This window comes from Spinacia oleracea, chromosome 3 (genome assembly GCF_020520425.1).
Source record: "Spinacia oleracea cultivar Varoflay chromosome 3, BTI_SOV_V1, whole genome shotgun sequence".
NCBI lineage: Eukaryota > Viridiplantae > Streptophyta > Magnoliopsida > Caryophyllales > Amaranthaceae > Spinacia > Spinacia oleracea.
Window position 1 is genome coordinate 18,679,266 of NC_079489.1, and position 17,446 is coordinate 18,696,711.

The 17,446-nt window shown below is 35.1% G+C and overlaps 3 protein-coding genes across 3 annotated transcripts; 2 read left to right on the forward strand and 1 right to left on the reverse strand.

Moving 5' to 3' along the window:
• The first annotated feature begins 392 nt into the window (after positions 1-392).
• LOC110785380 ((+)-neomenthol dehydrogenase) lies at positions 393-6,898 on the forward strand. The gene is made up of 4 exons (XM_021989811.2): positions 393-1,118; positions 1,836-2,100; positions 5,218-5,403; positions 6,377-6,898. The coding sequence occupies exons 1-4, from the start codon at positions 1,081-1,083 to the stop codon at positions 6,770-6,772; spliced, it is 885 nt and encodes a 294-aa protein (XP_021845503.1). The 5' UTR covers positions 393-1,080; the 3' UTR covers positions 6,773-6,898.
• A 2,350-nt stretch (positions 6,899-9,248) lies between these two features.
• On the forward strand, positions 9,249-12,140 carry LOC110785397 (uncharacterized). Its single transcript, XM_021989826.2, has 2 exons — positions 9,249-9,405; positions 11,514-12,140. Exon 2 carries the CDS (start codon positions 11,551-11,553, stop codon positions 11,740-11,742), a length of 192 nt encoding a protein of 63 aa, XP_021845518.2. The 5' UTR covers positions 9,249-9,405; positions 11,514-11,550; the 3' UTR covers positions 11,743-12,140.
• Positions 12,141-12,367: 227 nt separating this feature from the next.
• Positions 12,368-17,019, reverse strand: LOC110785396 (uncharacterized). The gene is made up of 3 exons (XM_021989825.2): positions 16,786-17,019; positions 16,557-16,694; positions 12,368-12,854 (listed from the first exon to the last, which is right to left on the reverse strand). The coding sequence occupies exons 1-3, from the start codon at positions 16,912-16,914 to the stop codon at positions 12,666-12,668; spliced, it is 456 nt and encodes a 151-aa protein (XP_021845517.1). The 5' UTR covers positions 16,915-17,019; the 3' UTR covers positions 12,368-12,665.
• Between the last annotated feature and the right edge of the window lie 427 nt (positions 17,020-17,446).

Sequence of the window (17,446 nt, forward strand, 5' to 3'; positions counted from 1 at the left end):
TATAAAGAATTGAAGTTACACCGTGACAAAAAATTCCAAAAGTTAACGAGGGTTCTTTGTTATTTGTACAAGCCAGTCTGGCAGTAAGTAAACAATCAAATTATTTATTATCTAATTTCTATTAAAACAAACACCAAAAATGACACATGTCACCTTTCTGTGAAAAAATTTCCGCCAAAAATTTTGTTCCCTTTTTATTCATTTATTTATTTCAACACTATTTTATGAAAAAGATTCAGTATATTTGATTAAAATTTATCATTCCCTTTTTATTTGATCTTAAATATAAATTTTCTACTGTAATTTTATTTCTCAAAAAATTAATCTATAAAATCATGAAATATATATACTCCATCCTAACTTTATTAATCTTTCGAAACTATGTCAAGATTTTTGTACTCCGTACTACATTATTTTGCATAATTCTTTTGTTACTCAAATATTTTATTAAAAAATGGTCAATTAATAATTTTAAAATGTCCGTGCATGCACGTGATCTAATATAGTAGGTGGATATGCCAATCATCCACCAGTCCATCATATACCCTGATACCCATCTAGCATATTACTCCTTTTATTTCTTAATGTTTTTCTCGTTTGAAATCTTGCAACTATTTAAAATTTGAGAGAATCTACGTACTCTGTACTAATTTATTCTCAAATAAATAAGAAAAACATAGTCATACATGTCCGTCGTTTTTTTCAAAGTGTGCACAGTTAAACTAGGGAAAATCAATAAGAAACGGATGGAGTATGAAGTATGAACTGACAGTTAAATACTAGGTATGTGATATGATATGATTAAATACTTGGGATGAAGTATGATTAGAGTATTATTTTATAATTGTATGGCCGTCGTTTTTTCAAAGTGTTGTTTAATCTCACATTCTCCCCATGACCTGGTCCTTATACAATCAAGCTAGAATTAGTCACTGCATGGAGTATATATATACACATAAATGCTTTGCTAATTCTCATCTTAATTACTTGTGATTGATTGCTTCACCAATACAATTCCCATTCTTCAACTTTTTTTTTTTAATTAGTTCATCTAATTATCTCACTCATTAATCAACAAATATGGAACTTAGCCAAGACCCATTATTTTCTTCCACCAGGTAACTTTTCTCTCCCCTCTCTCTCTCATCATAAGCAAATGATATTTAGACATATTCGAATGAATGTGTTTTGTTCACAAGCCCTCATTGGTTAAATTTATGTCAATTTTTTTTTTTTTTTTTTTTTTTTTGCTAATAAGCCACAAAGATAATATCAATTACAAATGGGATTTAAAAACGTGGTCTTTCATACCCAGGTACTCAGTTTTAACCACTGAGAAATACTTTATTGGTAAATTTATGTCAAATTTTCTCCTCATTTTATTTCCTTTATTTAGGGTGCGCATTTTCTATTATGATCGCACACTACAAGAATTTGTATCTTTAACGACAACCTAATTACGACGAGTCAAAAATTTCGTCGCAAAAGCCCTTTTGCGACGGCTTAACAACCAAACAAAGACGGGAACAACCGTCGCAAATGTCTATATATTACGACGGGTTAACGACGGAATTTTCCATTAACGACGGCCTCCTTTTATGACGGGTTCGCGACAGGAAATTCCGTCATTAATCAACGATTATTGGCCTTTAGCGACGAGATTTCCCGTCGTTAATGGTACGATTTTTTGTAGTAGTAGGTTTTTCCTTCAAATAGGAAAACCGGCCTAATGTTCATTTTCTTAAATACTTTGTAAAGAATACTTTATATGGTGAATATCTATTTGTACATGATTAGTTCTAATAAATTAAGAAGATGGATTAAATTTGACGCAGATGGTGGGGGAAAGAGACAAGAGCAATAGTAACAGGAGGAAATAGAGGGATTGGATTAGCAATGGTAAAGAGATTAGCAGAATTAGGAGTGACAGTAATTCTAACAGCAAGAGATGCAAACAAAGGCAAACAAGCTTTGGAGATGCTCAGAAATGAAGGACTTGCTAATTATATCCATTTCTCCATCCTTGATGTCTCTGATCCTCATTCTATATCACTCTTTGCTTCCTGGTTCAACAACAATTTTGGACTTCTTGACATTCTAGTAAGTTTTTTTTTTTTTTTTTAAATAAAAAAAATCATATATATACCGTGTTCTTTTAGATTTTATTTCAAATTTTCAGTTCAGTTTAGTTCACCTTTAATGAAAACTACAAGTAAAATTCAGTCTAATTCAGTTGGATTAGATTCATATGATCCATAAAAAAAAGTGTTATTTAGTTATACTTTTTCTTAGATATTTAGTACCAACTATTACCTTGATTGGTGGATTGTCATAGTTAGGTCAAAGACTTGCTAAAAAAGTTATTTCAAATTTTCTTTTGATGATAATAATAAATATTAGTATTAGAGTGAAATGAATAATATGAAGTGTGAATGTGAATAATAAAGTTCTAATAATTGTATAATGAACACCAATCTGAAATCTCAATGATTATAAGATTATTAAATTTATGGATGTTGCATGTGTATTTTATTTAAATTCAACTTAAATATCTACCACTAGTAGACTAATATATGTACTCCTTAGTTTTTTTTTTTCCCTAATTGGTATAGTGTGTGTATATAGTTGTACTTGTATTCTTGAAATTTTTATTCATAAATTGTGACAATATTTGTTACATGATCTTATCTTTAATGGTGAAATTAAAAAATTGAAATAGTGAAACAAAAAATTTAGTTAATCTGACTAAATATTTTGATTCGACAGTCTAATAGAAGACATGCTCTAAGAAAATTACTTTCGAAGTACTATACATGATTTTGAAAAGATATATATTCAATTCATACATCAAAAGCACACCTTGTATCTTAAAGGTAACTAATTTTTAATTATTTACTTATAATAACATGTGAAGGTATCACACACGTAAAGTTGGTGGTCTGGTGGGTGAGGACTCTGAGGACCCCTCCATATTTCATCATAATATAACACCTTATACTTCACCAGCTTCTATATTTATAATTGCACTATTTGAAGCCTCCTTCATTTTCGTCAAAAACAAATGTTACCGTTATTGTCAATGCGAAACTTTAGTCATTAACGTCACTGATTATACATTAGTAAAAGTTATAAAGAGAGTTTTAGAGACAAATCTAGTAAAGAACGAAATAAATGAACATATTTTTTCTTACGTATAAAAAATTAATCACAAAAGATATGCGAAAGAGAGTGTATAAATAATGTCGAATCCCAAATTAGCAACCTTTAACATTTTGCAGAATGTGAAGCTTGGGTCCCAAGTTGGTGCTGACAACCTAATTTAAAAAAGCATGCTAGCTTTTGAAAAAGCCTTAGTGCCCCCCATTATGCACCGCAAATTAGGGGTGTGCAAATGCGGATTCGGTTACCCGTTAGTAATTTATTTCGGGTATCCGTTAATAATTTATTTCGGGTTGTAAGAATGTCGACCCTAAATCGTACCCGCAACTACCGGTACCCGTTTTTTCGGATATCGGATTTTTTCCGGTCGGTTCGGTCGGGTAATAGTTCACATTAATTTGTACATATTTAATAATGTAATCGTATTTAGTTGAAGGAAAAAAACCACCTGGGTAAATATGTTTTAAAATCTCTGATTACATCACTACATCAGAATATCAGATGAGCAGCGTACCAAGTACCAACTGATCTAAGAAGATGAAGAGTAGAAATTTAGAAAATAGTATCCAACATTAATACATTAACTAAAGCATTAAATTCAACATCAACTAAAATAGCTACAACAACAACAAACTGATAACTTTAGCAGCAAAAGGGCAACGATCTCCGGCCATAAACATCATACTTGTTCAAGATTTCAATTTCATTGAGAGATGTCTCTACCAAATCTGAAACAAACAGAATAATTACTTTATTAATTAAATTGCATAATGACATAAAGAGATAAAAACACTTGAAAGTTGAAGCTATACTTAAACAGAGACCTAAACCGAAATTTCTACCACACAACCTTCCTAACTTTTGTCTCTTAACAAATCAAATGAATGAAAATTGAAAAGGTCAAATGGATTAGGAGAGAATTCAATTCAAACCTGATTTGATGAGATCATTGGGTGATTTGTTAGTATAGTGCGTTTGAATTTTTTGTTACAACTAAAATTGAAGGAAAGCTCGTGATTCATCTCGGTTTAATGGTTTATAGTCTACAACATTTCTATCTTAAAATTTATAAAACTCAGAAACAATTGAGATATAAGTGAAAATGAAACAAAATTCAAACAATCAAATAACCTACCAAGATGGATGAAATCGCTGAAGCCTGAAGGTGGAGCCGTGGAGAACGGCGCTTACTCAGTTATACAGATACAGAGTTACTCGCCTAGGGTTTCTCTTTCTCTCTCTTTGTTTTGAGGAAGTTGAAATGTTGAATGTGAAAAGTGATAACTGAAAGTGTAAAACCCTAATTTTACTTTGTAATTGGAGTATTGGAGTCGGTTGGGCCTATTGGGCTGGAGTAGTAATGTAGTATATGAAAATTGAGGGGGGAAATTGAGGGGGAAAATCAAAAAATTTCAATACTGTAAACAAAAATTGATTTGAATAAATGGATAAAAGTGTTTTTATTTATTTTTTTAATTAAGTTTTATAATTTCGGGTGGTTCGGGTACCCGCTTTTCGGGTCGGTTACCCGCATGTTCGGTTCGGGTTTTTTTTAAATAAAAAAATCCGACCCTAACCCTATTATTTCGGTTCGGTTACCCGCTTTTTCGGTTCGATTTTTTCAGTTTTCGGGTTCGGTTTCGATTTTCCGGATTTTTTGCACAGCCCTACCGCAAATAATCATTTGTGCAAACTTACAACTTTTCGTACGTAGTTGGGGCTTAGGGGGCCGAAAGCACATTTGTATCCCATGATTCCCATCTCCAAGAAATAAAAGTTACCATTGGTATTCGACGGTTACTAGTTTATACTTATGTCATGTTCTTTAGAGCTGAATTAAATTGAACTGGACTGAACTGAATTGAATTGAATTGAAATTAACTGAACTGTACTGAAATTAACTGAATTGAACTGAATTGAACTGAATTGAAATTAACTGAACTGTACTGAAATTAACTGAACTGAAATGAACTGAACTGAACTACAAAATAAGTCATGAAACTGAAATTAAGCCAAAAAAAAACAGGACCTTATTAACTGGTTACCATTAAATTACAGGTGAACAATGCCGCGGTATCATATAATGGGATCTATGAAAACTCTGTCAAGAATGCAGAAATAGTGATCAACACTAATTTCTACGGTCCAAAATTGTTGATAGAAGCATTATTGCCTTTCTTCCGATGCTCATCCACTTATAAAAGTCGCATTCTCAACTTCACTTCAAGGCTTGGCTTACTTCATGTAAGTAAACATCTCCGTACTAGTACTTGTTTTAAATATTATTCCATAGTTCATATTTTTTCCGTTCTCTTTTACTCCCTCCGTCCCGGAATACTCGACCCGATTTGACCGGCACAGAGTTTAATGGACTTGAATTGACTTATTTAATTTAATAGGTAGTAGTTGATAGTGGGTATTATTTTAATGTAGTTAGTGGGAGGTGGGGTTGGGGGAGAGTAGGGGTTGAATTTTTAATTATCTTTTGTATGGAGTAAAGGGTAGGTGGGTTAATATGGGTGGGGTGAGAAATAATATAATATTATTAGAATATTTCCATTTTTAGAAACAGGTCAAGTATTAAGGGACGGCCCGGTAAGGAAAACAGGTCAAGTATTAAGGGACGGAGGGAGTAGTTGATACAATTTATTTGGGCACACATGTTAAAGAAATATGAACAAAAGAAAGTAATAGACAATACTCTTACCCACTAACTTTTGGAGTGTTGGCTCTGTTCTATTCGACTTATTTTGACTTATTTCAGACAAAATAAGTTCAGTTAAGTTCGGAAAAAATAAGTTTTTTTCAGAAATTTTAACTCACAAATATGTTTTTTAAGTCAAAATAACTTTTTTTACAGATAAAATAAGTTCAGATAAATTAAAATAAGTTCAGTTAAATTTAAATAAGTTAAGATAATATAAGTTCAGACAAAATAGGTCGAATAGAACAGAGTCTTGACCATTTACCCACATACCCATATAAGGGTGGCCAGAATAAGAAATTTACATTCATAATAAGAGTGTATCAACTAAAAAGAACTTTTCAAAAAGAAAAGTATGTCAACTAAAAAAGAACGAAGGAAGTAGATCGTTGCTACTGAAAAGTACGTATTTATTCCTCTTTTTGGTATCCAGAGACACTTCCTACCCCCACCAATCAACGCGTGATTTTATCGTACATTCCTAAATAGTTTTGAATCTCGAAACATATGCAGAATGTGGAAAATAAAGAAGTAAGAGCGATACTAGAAGACGAGGAAAATCTAAGTGAGGAGAAGATAGAAGGAGTAATAAGATTGTTTCTAAAGCAAGTGAAAGAAGGGAAATGGGAAAAAGAAGGATGGCCAAAAGCATGGACAGATTATGCAGTTTCAAAGCTAGCTTTAAATGCATACTCAAAGATATTAGCAACAAGATTAAGAGATTCTAATATTAGTGTTAATTGCTTTTGCCCTGGTTTTACACAAACTGGTATGACTGGTGGTAAAGGGAGTCGCACGGCTGAGATTGCGGCCAACATTGGAGCTCAACTTGCCCTTCTTCCTCCTCAATTTCTTCAAACTGGCAAATTTACGATGGGCCAAAATCTATTCCTACATTCTAGGTTTTGAATAATTTGTTGTAACTAATGTCGTCCATTTTATAATCCGTTACATATTGGCTGTCGCTTTGGTTTTATAAAAATGTAAAGATTTCTATTGATCATGTTATGAATGAATGACCCTTTTGGGCTACAATGTTGATTTGTATGACCATTTGATATTAAAATAATGAGAAGAAATAACTGAAGAAATTAAAACACACACAAAGATTTAAGGTGGTTCACTCTTCAATGAGTTACATCCACCATGGGGGAGGGTTTGGAGCTTGTATTGCTCTTAAATGGAGAAAGGATTACAAAGAGAAATTCTCAAGGATGAAGAAGAGAGATTTCTATGTATGCTTAGATCTAGGGTTTCAACCTCACTTGTGTTTCTCTCTCTTAATTCTGAAAATCTCATTATACATTTGGTATTTATAGTGTTCGACATCAAAACAATCTAAGGGACAAGAAAAGACCACGTCGATTGAAGCTGCGGAGAAGAAAACAGTTCACCCGCAGGGTTCGGTCGAACCTTTAAAGGGTTCGGCCGAACCAAGGTCAGGTTTGACCAAACCAACCCAAAGTTCGGCCGAACCTCCAAAATCTTCAAGCTTCTGATTCTTTTCTTGTTCGGTCGAACCATCAAAAGGTTCGGGCGAACTTCCAGAAAGTTTGGCTGAACCTCAAACATGTTCGGTCGAACCTCCAAAATCTCCAAGCTACTGACTCTTTTCATGTTCGGTCGAACCATTAAAGGGTTCAGCCGAACTTCCAGCAGGTTCAACCAAACTTCCCCTGCTTCAGAACAACTTCTCGTAAAATAGTCATAACTCCCTTATTTCTCATCCAAAGCAAGCTTATGAGTTATGACCATGGGTTGGAAAGCTATAGAACCAAGCTTTCACCTCCAACTTGAATCAACTCAATCTAATGAGTAGATCATGATATAACAACCTAACATCCTAACATCCTTCAAGGACGATTCGAGGCACGCATAACAATTCTCCACCTTGAATTGAATCCTCCACATTTCCTCATAATGTAATATCATACTATGCTCCAAACACACTCCCAACAAACCCTTATGGGCTTACATCGACCATTGAGAAAGACCAACTAAGTCCACACACAAAGTGAACTTAGTTGTCGGCAAAGGCTTTGTCAACATGTCGGCGGGATTCTCTTCGGTACCAATCTTCTTCAAGAGAAATTCTTTCGTAGATATCACATCTCGAACAAAGTTTTAATTGATGTGAATATGATTGGTTCTCTTGTAGAATGTGTTTTGATTCTTAGCCAAATGTATGACACTTTGACTATCACAAAACACGGACACCAAGCTTGAACATGGACTAAACTCTCCCACTAGACCCTTGAGCCACTTTGCTTCTTTGAATGCTTCGGTAATGGCCATAAACTCGGCCTCCGTAGTTGAAAGAGCTATAATATATATCTTGTAGCGTTGATTGCCAACTCACGGTCGTACCATCCAAAGTAAAGACATAACTGAAAGTTGATTTCTGGTCATCCAAATCACCTCCATTATCCGATTCACAAAAACCTTCAAGTCCATTTGCATTTCTACCAAAAAAGTTAGCAGTTTTTTATACCATTTTTCCTTGAATATTGCATGGTCATTATGTGCCTCTTGCATAATAGACAAATGAAAGTGAAATGTTGTTAATTCTAAGAAGATTATCATGAGATGGTTTGATTAAACTTTAAAACATTAGGACTCGAAAACAATATCTAATGATTTAAAATATTATTGTGATTTATCTTTGAACTACTGCGCAAAACTTTACCTTTAATGTGACTATGATCTTTTATCATGTCATGTTTAGTCACATGATGGAATATGCTTAGGTGCTATGGAGTATATTACTCATACTCTTATTGGGGGTCGTGTCCGACAAGGGAATGGAGGATCCAACACTCTCGATGTAATAAATTTCATACAAGGCCACTATATATTTGGGTATCATGTCGTGTCGAAGTGACAGAAGATCCGACACCCTATGTCAACCAAAGTATTAAAGTAACATGGCTTAGGTATATACCAAGTATGTCATTGAGGCGGTTAATTTATTCTTGAATTGGGTTCGTTCGACTAACCGTTTTCATGTTTTTTCACTCCTTTCTCGCTATTGTTTGTTCTAATTTTTTACAATGGTTCAACTTAGATTGTAATTGCTTGACTTATAATAATTTCGGTACTCAACTTGAAGTATAAAGCATTTATCAAATTGTTTATATTTATCTTACAATTGATGTTTGAAGTTAGACCGCCTTTTTCAGTGTTCTAACTATTGTTGTCATTTATATATCCCGTGCATTAGCACAGGCACACACTAGTATAAAGAAATTTATAATTGAATTTAAAATGACTAAAAAATTCAAATTATATACAACATTCCGGGACATTATCCGGGCCACTAACTAGTTAAGAGTGTAAAACCTAATTTGAAAGTAAGAATTTGTTATTAATTTCAATTTTCAAGATGTGTTAGAAAAGTACATTGCGTTGCATTTGCAAATATAAATTTTACACGGTGCGATTTCAATACGGAGTACTCGTACTATTTTACGCCTGAAACTTCATTCGGTCTGTTAAAAAAGCTCCGCCACTTCCCTGCCGCCATCTTCGCCGCCGCTAATCTGGTAATATCTCTCACTCCCACCTGCAACAGAACCTTAAATACCCGCATTTTTGCGATGTGTTTCTCGTTCTTTATCAAACATTCGCAACCTTCTCATGATTAATTATAATCTATTTTTGAATCATTCCTTTATCAATCCGTTGAACTATGACGCATTTTGATTTTGAATGACATTCTAATTTTTCTGTTATTAGACCGATATGTTGGATTATTGGTGATTATGTGTAGAAACTATCAAACTTCCTATATTGTATAGGGTTTAAATGTGGTTTTTGAAATGAGCAAGTGGGGTTTACGATTCATCATAGACGATTTATTCGATTGTATTGCTCTAATTTTGTTATTGTTAAGATACGATTTGGGGTTTTGGTTGGAAATGGAGGTAGAATTGGAGATTGGAATTTGGGATTTTTTTCGAGAAATTTTAATTTGGGTAATTTTAGAATATTGGTTTCAAATGAATTCAGCGGTTAACCTACTTTAAGAACATACAACCATCATCCATGATAACCCCTTGATGCTTTAGGATATCCTTTGTTTTTTTTTTTTGGTTCTACTACGAGGAGTTCCCACCGCCTTCGGCGAGGTAATCTCCCGTGGGAGTTTGCATGGGTACCTCGATGGGCAGCATCCCTCCCAGTTGAGATTTTTTCCATTCCCAAGGCTCGAACCCGAGACCTTGGTTAAGGAGCAAGAGGCCCTTAACCACTCATGCTAACCTCAATTGGTTAGGATATCCTTTGTTGAGCTACATAATCCTTGGGATGGGGTAGGGAGGGGAGATACTGTATAGTCAATTCCTGTACATATCGGGGCAATGACATCTGCCTTCCCCTTCAAATTTTGTTTCGATAAGAGGGGGTGGGGGGTAACTTGATCATCAGCTAATATGGAGTCAATTTGGAGGTACCCAGCTTGGCTTTACGCTATTTTGATATGTCAGAAATTCTGATTTCAGTTTTATAGTGTTCGCTTGATGCAATATGCAAATTCAATGGTGATTGACTACCCTTTTAGTGAAAATTATTCAGTACATGGTTATCTTGATGAATCCACTGCTAGTTATTTATTACCAATCATTTCTATACCAGTATGCTCAACTTCGTAGCTGAGCTAGTTTTTCCATTCAGATACAGTTTAAGAAGTCTGTTTTGGATTCCTAATAAGTTCTGTCTACAAGTTTCTATTTAAATCTGGTTTCTCAATTGTGTCGGTAGAGCGTGTGAGTGAAGCAAGTAATTGGTTGTCCTTGTGGTGCTGGAACAGTTTCGGGTAATGGGTTTATCTTCGGCCGGAGTGGGTTTGGATGTGGTGTCTGTATGTACCCACGGCTTGTAGCCGGCAGATGCAGTATGGTGGACCCTTCCCCTGCATCCACCCTGCCCCATCACTGCTGGACAAGGTTATGGTGGTTCATCTGCGGTGCTTAAAATTCTAGGCCCTTCTTCTTGGCTACGTATAGGGAAACATTATTGCTAAACTCCAATTTCTTTATTTCGATTCCTGATTCCACCTAGCATCAATTTGCGTCTGCTATCATGGCTGCTGATTTTGCTTCGTGATCTGATATCAGTATCTTCAATTTCCTTGTGTATGACTTTTGAAATCTCTGTTCCCTGCCCCTTTTTTGTGTTTGATGATAGCCTTGCTCAATACCCATGGATTTATGGAGGTTACTCACGTTGCTATTAGCCCATTACCTCCCATGTACGAAGTTCTCTATGAACTGGTAGTCCTTAGGCCCCGTACCACAACCAAAAAGGAGAATGAAAAAAGCATGATTCAAATTTAGGGTTCTTTGCTTTGTAGCTTGTTTATAATGTATACAAGTGTGGAAGGGGGCTGAGAATTCTCGAGCATTAAAGCCAATACTCATGTCTGGTTGTGAAAACTGAAAAACCAGTTATAACAATAATTTGTCGACCTCACAGTTCTCTTTTTAAGCTGTTGATTGGCATTAAAACATAACTGTAACTTTAGATGTTGCGGAAGCTCAATTTACGAGGGACAAGAAACATTTCTTTTTCGGTGCTAAATTGCAATGTACTTTTATGTTACATCATTTCATGTCATTTATAACTGTGATGAGTTTATATGGGTGATTTGCAGGTTTGGAAGTTTCACTAAGCAGTTGAGTACTCGCAAGATGGCTGGGATTTCAAGATTCAGTGCGCTTGCACCCAAAACTAAGAATGTGATTGTCGCTGGGGGTCTGACATCATTTGTTTTCGGAGTGTACTTTTACACCATGCGAGCTGTGGGGGGTACTGATGAAGTTCAGGTAGCCATTGACAAGTTCGAAGACAACAAACGCCAAGATGAGGCCAAAGCAAACTAGGATTTCAACCCGGTCGTGCTTTTAGGCTTTGGAATAAAGCAATGTCAACAATTTTGTCCTGCAAACCTTGAGTTGCTACATTAAACCGTTTGTTTTGTACCTCATCTACAGCTGAATCCCGAAAGGCAATGTCAATGATGTATGTTCAGCAGTCCTACAGTTATGTGATGTCGAAGACTTTATTTAGACATTGTATAGTTTACATAAAGCAACTTTGTTGGTCTTTTAAAAAAAAAAATTGAATGTTTATAGCATGAGTTTCAGCTGGATTTCAAAATAAGGTTTATTGATCATGTGAAGTTTATGTACCAAAGACTGAACAATGTTCAAAAGAACTCAAAAGTTGTAATCCTGCAAGATTAACCAAATTCTTGTTGCACATTTTGCAGCATGTCTTAGTCTGTTAGATTTCCCAACCTACACCATTTGACTCAACCAAACAAAGTTCAGTTGAAGGAGATTACAACCTCAGAATCTCTTTCTCTTTATTCATCTCGATCTCAATCTCTTCATCACTTTCCTCTCACTGTGTCCCCAAGAGAAAGAGGATAACTAAATCATATGCAGTAATTCCAATCCCTCAAGGTTGTGAGTCCAAACAATGTCATAATACCATACATAAACATGTATAATCTATTTTCTCTGCTCATCAAGCAGAGGATCCTCATTTCAAAGCATGATAATATGATGTTCTGAGAACATCTAATTTTGAATTTTACATACTTTTTTGTAAATTTGAAACTTGAACTATAAAGCATGTCATGTACAACTCCAAGCCATTCATTTGTCAAATTGCCTATCTATTCGGAGTTTGGCACAAGAAAATTTTATCATCTAAGCTTTTTCATCTTGCAAGTACTCAGACAAGTATAACGAAATAAACAAATTGCACTGATTGATCAACCAGGCTCCTCGTAGCAACCTCAAGTGCTGTTGTTCATGCCAAGGCTGGTCTTCATTCTTTCCAAAAGGGATGGCAAAGTCTTGATATTGTCATCAATTGTCTGGTTAACACAGGACTCGAGGTCATTCATGGAATTCGAGTGCCCAGGTTGCAGTTTCGCAGTCTCGTATTTGTCTTGGCAAACCATTAAAGCTCTTTGCAACTTTTCCTACAAGTAAAAGAAAAGTGGCAAGTGTATATCAATTATTTGGGTAAACAGTCTAAACATGATTGCAGGTCTAAAGCCTTCCATGTGGTTGTCCGATGGATGTCCTGGAAAATGGCAAATAAAACATACTCAATCCGTTCTCAAATATTAGTCTTATTTGTAATCTTGACACTATTCACAATGGAAGATAATCTTTTAGTTTCTTTAAATACGTATTATAAAACATATTCATGTAAGATCTTGTTTTATTCGTCTCAATGAGTAGTTTCACAATATCAAATTTTTATAGTTTTTAACATACGTCTTTGGAGATATTTACGTTTAAACATTGAGTTGAAACGGGGAGAAAAGTCGAAATAAGACTAATATTTAAGAATGGAGGGAGTATCTACAATTCTACACATCAAAGAACTAATTACTCCTTAACAAGTAAGGTGGCTTGGCACTGGTGAAATAACTTTATAGTACTTTATGCAAATAAACGGTTTGAGACCACGTTAACCCTCTTTCAATTATAGCTGCTCAAGTTCCAAAAGATGCAGCACAGCACAAAAAAGAAAAAATTCTCGCCCTTTTTTGCTATTACTTTTTACGGTTTCCCCCCGGGGTTTCGCGAAATGCACCACCCTCAAGTTTTCAAAATACACAAACTACCCCTAATTTTTCAGAAATGTACCAAATGCCCTTGGACTTAACGGCCGTTAGTGCTCCGTTAGCGTCACTTTACCTTTATGCTACCTTTTTCTTTTCTTTTATTTTCTCTCTCCCCTTTCCTTCTCTTTTCTTTCGTGGAGCATTACATCCACGGAAGCCAGCCACCCGCTCTCGGCTGACCCATCCACCACGCCAGCCAGCCAGCCAGCCAGCCACCTACTCTACCCTTGCCACCGTCGAAAGCACTCTCTGCGCCTTCATTTGCAGCCGGCCCACCTCCGCCCCTCTGTCTCTTTTCTCCCCTTTCCCTTAAAAGGTTTCCCCTGATTTACTTCGAACACAAAATTTGATTTCGTGTGGTAAATTCCCAAACAAGTTTAATTTATTTGGAATTACATAACTAATCGAATTCATGACCAAATTTGAACGAATATCATTCGAATTTTCCCCCAAATTCAATAAAATGTTCTCGAAACAATCTGGGAGTCAGATTTGCTGATTTGTTGGCGTGGGGTGCTAAAGGAGAGAAAAAGAGATAGGGAGAGTGCCTGGAGCAGAGAAGAGTGGACTCTTCACAAGAATTATGTGAGTGTTGATTAGTCATTTAATAGCAAGAATTATCTCAGTGTATAGCTTTGTTTCAGCCGTCAATTTTGGAGTTCAATTAACAAGTCTGACTATGGTGCTCTCCGCTTTGGGTTTGTTATTGTAAGTGCCTCCAATTGTTTCAAGAGAAAAACTACTAATCCTACATTTGTATGAGAGTAATTTCTACTACTGAAACTTTATATTCTTAACTGACAACTGACTCGTTGACTTGTTGTGATCTCCACTTCATTAACCAATCTAATCCTTTATCAGGAACTAATGTCTACCTTTGGCTTTCCTTTCTTCCTGTTATTGCAAGTTGTTCACTTCTCTGTCTCATTTATACTTGTCTAAGATATCGATGCCTTGTTTTTTTTTATCCAGTTAAGTTACTTGTTTTGTGTTTGTATGTGGAAGATAATCATCATAATCGGCACAAAGCTGCACCAAATTGTGGTGAAGCTTGCGGTAGATATCATTTATTCAATCCTATCTCAAAACCCAAGAGTTCAAACTGCGAGATGAGCTCTTCTGGTTTGGGAAGCCAAGACTTTTATTTAGGTTCATACAATTCGTAATTTCCCAAGTAAGAAAATCCAAGAAATCGAGCATTGCTTATTAGTTCTAACTTCTAAGCATTTTGAAACATAGGGGTAGTTGGTGAATTAAATTTTAAAATAGGTGTATTTGGTGCAATAAGTTTAAGCAAAGGTGTACTTGGTGAATTAGTTAACGACTAACGGAGCACTAATGGACCGTCTAAATTTTGGGTATTTGATGCATTTTTGGAAAAATAGGGGTAGTTTATGTATTTTGAAAACTTGAAGGGTATTTGGTGCATTTCGCGAAACCTTGGGGGTATTTCATGAAAAAACTGTATTTTTTATTCCCACAAAGTGCTTAGCTCTCAGCATGACCTAGGGAAAGACTAGATCACAAATGAAGACCAAAAATAGAAGATTGCTAATCACAAATGAAAGTTCCCCACCCAGATAACTACTCGGTACACTTGAAACTAACATAGAATATGCAAAACTAGTTACAAGGGAAAGACTATACCTAACCTCAAAAAGAATTTGAGAAGGGACAAGAACTGACAACAACAACAACAACAACAACAACAACAACAACAAAACAAACCTTAGTCCCAAAATGATTTGGGGTTGGCTAACATGAACCGTCATAAGGAACCGTCCATGAAAAGTGTATCTAGTTTTTAACAACAGTTGAATCTTGTAAAAGTGTAGGCTATAAACATCAAGTACAAAATTTATCATCTTTTTGTTTATTTCTATTTTATCCGTGCCAAATTGCCATTACAAACTTTAAATCATCCAACATTAAAAGGTAGCAATATTGACTGACACGGACCACAAACCAAATTAAGCATCACCAAAGCTCCTACTAATTACAGAGTTCATGCTAATTGTAGCCAAATACACATTATTTACACTTAGTCTATTTAATGAACTCATTAAATTTATTTTAACAAGCAACGAATGTTAAACATTTTAAAACATCCCCCAAACCCGCTACCATGAAGAATGACACATAGAGTTGATGTCACAATATAGGGTGCATGCATGAGTCATCCTTTTCCAGGTGAAAGGGTTGAGTAAACATAAAAACAACAAAACAACAATGTTTGCATGTGAATGTTCTAGTTACAAAAGCCTTGAGCAAAAACATTTGAGCTTCAAAATCGGAATCACGGGAATCCCACGAATAATTTACTTGCACAAACTATTTCATGTATATATGTCAATAAAACTTCAATCTCCAAGGCAAATGACACGCACAAAACTTATGCCAATGACAGAATATAGAGAATACATTTCATCAAGCATTCTACATTACCTCGTACGTTGGTTTCTCCTACATAATCTTGCCTTAGAAGACCCCCCACTCCCCTCAGCGCTCCCCAACACACATTCAAAAGATAAAATGAACTGATCATATGATTGTATGATTTGTATCGGAACTTATTCAGCATGAGATTCTAAAGTAATAGTCTGGACCAATTTATAATTGCTACTATCATCATTACTAAAGAATCTCTATTCACCAAACTGGTTAATCGTTAACTAGCACATTCCTAATCAGCCAAAATGCATCTATACTTGCTTAATTCTGCAGGAATACTGTATTTAAAATCATGAGAATTAGCTTTCTACAACCACAGAGAATCTTTAATTTACCAACCAATTTATCAAGAACAATAATCATTACATCCCAGCTGAAATTATCGTCTTTTCGCACCCATTTAAACCCAGTTAAACACATGCAAAAATTCTAAGATTTTGCTACAGTGTGTAATGCAGATAAATTCATCAAACATAAATATATCAAATTTCAATTCAGCAAGCATAAAACAAAAATTAATACTCTTTAAATAACAATTACCCGCAATTAATTAGCTAAATCATTGAAAAGAAAGAAAATTGGAGAAAATTAAAGTACCTGAAACCTAGCCATTTCATTCTCAACAAAATTTTGAGCTTGCATAACAGGAACACTGCAATGCTCAACGCAGTTGCTTATCTCCCCATGAGTTCTACTCCTATCGAAGCAATTATACGCACATTTGAAATACGCTTGCTGAAAATCACAACAACACAATTAATTAACCCAAATTTTCGGAAAATTAAAAACCTAGAAAATGGAGAAAAATTGGGGGTAAGTTGAGTACCTGAAGAGTGAAATTGATGTGATCTTGAACCCCAGAAAGTTGGGATTGTGCAGATGAATTAACTTCATTGAGTTTTCTTTTTAATCTTTCAGTCACAATTTGTTCTTCAGCATTTGCAATGTGGTTCATCTTTTTCTCTTAGTTCTTGTGACTTTCTATGCAATAAGGGTTTAGGGTTTATACTAACTTGGCTACTTTGGTGATTTTGATCAACAAATTGTGCCGCTTTATCGAGGTAAGGTGTTTTTAAGCTTTAAACATGGATAACTTTTTGCCTAAGTCAATAAGGGTGTCGACTCATGTAAAGTTGTAAACGGGTGGAATTTGATGATGAGTCTGGTTTATGTGTGGTCGGTCGTTGAGTCGATTCAGGTCCAAGATCAGAAATCAATATTGTTTAATTTGGATTTTGTATGAATTGGATTGACTCACAATGAGTCGGGTATAATTTACCTTCGTCGAACCAGTCTGGTAAAGCTCGGTACGGGTCACTGGATGATCTTGTCAACTTTTAAAATTGTTAGTTGGTACCCTCCTACAAGAGGTGGATAAGTTGGTAACTTTGGCGTCATATAGTCTTTGTGGTTTTTTATACAAGGAAAAATACATATACTTCGGATTTTACAAAAAATTTATTTTTTATTTTTATAAAGATAAGAAG

What these genes read in the sequence shown, in the direction of transcription:
- LOC110785396 (XM_021989825.2), bottom strand. Translation starts at nt 16,914, where the DNA reads ATGAACCACATTGCAAATGCTGAAGAACAAATTGTGACTGAAAGATTA. An exon ending in ACATCAATTTCACTCTTCAG is followed by an intron (nt 16,695 to 16,785) that starts GTACTCAACTTA and finishes TGTGATTTTCAG; the next exon opens with CAAGCGTATTTCAAATGTGC. An exon ending in ATGAAATGGCTAGGTTTCAG is followed by an intron (nt 12,855 to 16,556) that starts GTACTTTAATTT and finishes TTTTACTTGTAG; the next exon opens with GAAAAGTTGCAAAGAGCTTT.
- LOC110785397 (XM_021989826.2), top strand. Translation starts at nt 11,551, where the DNA reads ATGGCTGGGATTTCAAGATTCAGTGCGCTTGCACCCAAAACTAAGAAT.
- LOC110785380 (XM_021989811.2), top strand. Translation starts at nt 1,081, where the DNA reads ATGGAACTTAGCCAAGACCCATTATTTTCTTCCACCAG. An exon ending in CCATTATTTTCTTCCACCAG is followed by an intron (nt 1,119 to 1,835) that starts GTAACTTTTCTC and finishes AATTTGACGCAG; the next exon opens with ATGGTGGGGGAAAGAGACAA. An exon ending in TTGGACTTCTTGACATTCTA is followed by an intron (nt 2,101 to 5,217) that starts GTAAGTTTTTTT and finishes ATTAAATTACAG; the next exon opens with GTGAACAATGCCGCGGTATC.